The sequence below is a fragment of the Hypanus sabinus genome, chromosome X1 (genome assembly GCF_030144855.1).
Source record: "Hypanus sabinus isolate sHypSab1 chromosome X1, sHypSab1.hap1, whole genome shotgun sequence".
Lineage (NCBI taxonomy): Eukaryota > Metazoa > Chordata > Chondrichthyes > Myliobatiformes > Dasyatidae > Hypanus > Hypanus sabinus.
The window spans coordinates 33486745-33490032 of NC_082738.1; the positions used below are offsets into that span (position 1 = coordinate 33486745).

Sequence of the window (3288 nt, forward strand, 5' to 3'; positions counted from 1 at the left end):
CCTAGTGATTTTATACACTTCTAAACACTCCAAGCAATGAAGTCCCAACCTGGCCAACCGCTCTCCATAACACAGTCCTTAAAGTCCTGACAACATCCTCATTAATGGTATCATTTCTATAGAAGGTGACCAAAACTGAACACAAGTGTAGCCTCACTAATGTCTTGTACAACTGTAACATAACATCCCCACTTCTGTACTCAGTACCCTGACTGATGCCAAATGCTGCCTTCACCATCCTGTCTTCCACCTTTAGGGAACTATGTACCTGCACCCACAGGTCCCTCTGTTCTACGATACTCCTCAGAGCTCCACTGTGAAGATCCTACCCTGGTTTGATTCCCAAACTACAACACCTCACACTGCTCCGAATTAAAACTTCATTTGCACTCCTCGGTTCACTCACCCAGCTGATCAAGATCCCTCTCTCGATTTTGGTGACCTCTAATGTCTACGATCTCACTTATTTTAATGACATTTGCAAACACACTAAGCAAGCCAAATTGTTTATTTCAATGACAAACGACAAAGGTCCCAACGCTGACCCATGACACGCAACTAGACAAAGGCCTCTAGTCCGAGAAACGTCCCTCAACCATCACCCTCTGCTTCGTATCGCTAAGCCAATTATGGATCCAATCTGCGCTCCCACCCCCCCTCGATCATGTGCTGTCTGATGGGGTAGGGGGTCTCGGGGCAGTGGGGGTCTCTGGGGCAGATCTGCCCTCTCTAACCTGCCACCTTCTTTTCCCTCACCCCCTACCCCTCACAGGTGACAGGTGACATGTACCAGGTCCTGGCATCCAAAGGGTACCAGCTGCAGTGTCGAGGTCTGGTCAAGGTCAAGGGCAAGGGGGAGATGTTGACCTACTTCCTTGGACCACGCACCTGCCCCAGCTAGCTATAAGCAAGGGGTGTGGGGGGTGTGAGTGAGACCACCCCCCACAATGCCCCGCTCTACCCCTTAGCGGGGGTGGGGCCAGATCAAGGCAATGATCAAGGCTGCCTCACCAGATACAACCTCTTCTGTGAAGAACTCAGGTGCCAAACATGGAAGAAGCTGGTGGTGGGTGGGATGGGCAGTCAGTCCCAGACCATCCCCAGGGGAATTATTTATTTATTCTTCTGCTGGTTTTTTCCCTACAGTTTCCTCTCCTCTCTTCGCCTTTCTCTATATTCTCTCCTCAGGCCCATGTTCCAAACTCACTCTCCCTCTCCCCTCATCATCCCCTCTCTCTGACCCCCATTTTTGCTCTCCCTTTTTCTTAAATCTCCCTCCCCTTGCCTTGCATCCCTTTTCTACCCCTTCCTCATCCCTTCCCCTCCCCCTTCACCCCTTTCCCCAACCTCCCCATTGCCTCTCCCTGGAGGACTGCCTACAGTACAGGAAGCCCTCAGATTTTGCTAATAGGGAACAGGAGGTGTGTAGGAAGGGGACCATGATCACTCAGTGACTGGGGATTGTGTCTGGTCTTGGTACCAAATCCCACTTCTCAAGTCCTGTTTGTCTGTCATTGCCAAAGCGAGGGTGAGGGGTTTTATATCAGTGTTTGGGGGAGGGTTAGGTGTGGGGGTGTTTCTATAGGGAACAGGTGGTATGGCCTGAGAGGAGGGGGCTCTACAATAGGAATTGCAAAAAATAAAGACCTGTTACCTTTACCAACCTCTGTCATTTGGTTCATCATTGGGCAGACCAGTGAAGGAGGGGCAAGGAGAGAGGAGATGGAGGAAAGGGATGAGGGAGAGGAGATAAGACCATAAGACATGAGAGCAGAATTAGGCCATTCAGCCCATTGAGTCTGTTTCACCATTCCATCATGGCTGAAGCAGTTGCAAAGTCTTTGCTGATAATAAAGTAAATGAATTAACTGGGCCCAGAACACACACACTCTTACAACTCAAGTTCAAGTCCATAGGAGCAGAATTAGATCACTTGGCCCATTGAGCTGGCTCTGCCATTCTCCTGTTTTCTTGCTATCACCTTTGACACCCTTACTAATCAAGAACCTATCAATCTCCACTTTAAATATACTCATTGACTTGGCTTCCATAGCCGTCTATGGCAATGAATTCCAGAGATTCACCATCCTCTGGCTGAAGATATTCCTTCTTCTCTCTGTTCTAAAGGGACGTCCTTGTGTCCTGAGGCTGTGCTCTCTGATTCTAGACTCACCCACTATGGAAAGCATCCTCTCCAAGTCCACTCTATCTACGCCTTTCAATACTCGATAGGTTTCAGTGAGGCCCACTCCCCCTCATTCTTCTAATCTCCAGCAAGGACAAGCCCAGAGCCGTCAAATGCTCCTCATGCATTAACCCTTTCATTCCCAGAATCCTTCTCATGAACCTCCTCTGGACCCTCTCCAATGTCAGTGCATCCTTTCTTGGATAAGGGGCCCAAAACTGCTCACAATACTCCAAGTGCGGTCAGATGAATGCCTTATAGATAGATACGTTATTGATCACTAAGGAAATTACAGTGTCACAGTAGTATTACAAGTGCACAGTAGCATAAGGCCTAAGGCCTCAGCATTACATCCTTGCTTTTATATTTTAGTCCTCTTGAAATGAATGCATTTGCCTTCCTCACCACTGACTCAAACTGCAAATTAACTGTAGTGGTAGTTATTAGTGTTATTCCTATCTCACTAAGTTAACCACTCCCACATGGGAGGAATTCACATATTGTACAAGCAGTGTTATCAATAAAGTTTGGTTGAGCATCCTGCGTGCTGGCATCTTGGTGTCTTCTGCACTCTCCCTCAATAACGAACACAACACGATGTCAGAAGTGGGTGATCATGGATGAATTGATGCTACAGACCAAGTGAGATCCCCAACAAGCTAGAACACATTGTAATAATCTGTTGGCCACTAGCCTGGAGAGGTGCACAGAGACACAGGCACAGCAGAGAAGTCAGTCAAACTCTCTGGAAGAGAAAAGACTTTTGTAGTCCAAATAACTAAAATAATAAATAAACAAACAACCAGGGAAATGGAGCAAATACCTGCCGAACCCACATCTACTTACCTAATAAAGTCCCCCGAGACATTTGATTTCTCTTAATGAGGGGACTTTGAGACTGCAAGCGATCTCACTCAGGCCTCAGAAAAGCATCAAGTAAGCACACTGATATACTGCATGGGGACAAAGCAGATGACATCCATGGGTAGACTAGGACTGACAGATCCTTGGAAAAAAGGAGTTCAAAAAAGTGATACATGAGAGGGTAAAGTTCAACTCCAGAGAACAGGAGCCAGATGAAAGTGTAAATGACTTCATCACAG

At 47.3% G+C, this 3288-nt stretch overlaps 1 protein-coding gene across 1 annotated transcript in view; it reads left to right on the forward strand.

Annotated features, from left to right (window-relative positions):
* LOC132384782 (adenylate cyclase type 5-like) overlaps positions 1-2718 on the forward strand; it is a 179267-nt gene extending 176549 nt beyond the window's left edge. The window contains exon 23 of the mRNA XM_059956276.1: positions 773-2718. Within this exon, the coding sequence (XP_059812259.1) occupies positions 773-901 (129 nt within the window). The 3' untranslated portion in view covers positions 902-2718. The remainder of the gene's footprint in view (positions 1-772) is intronic.
* Positions 2719-3288: the final 570 nt, after the last annotated feature.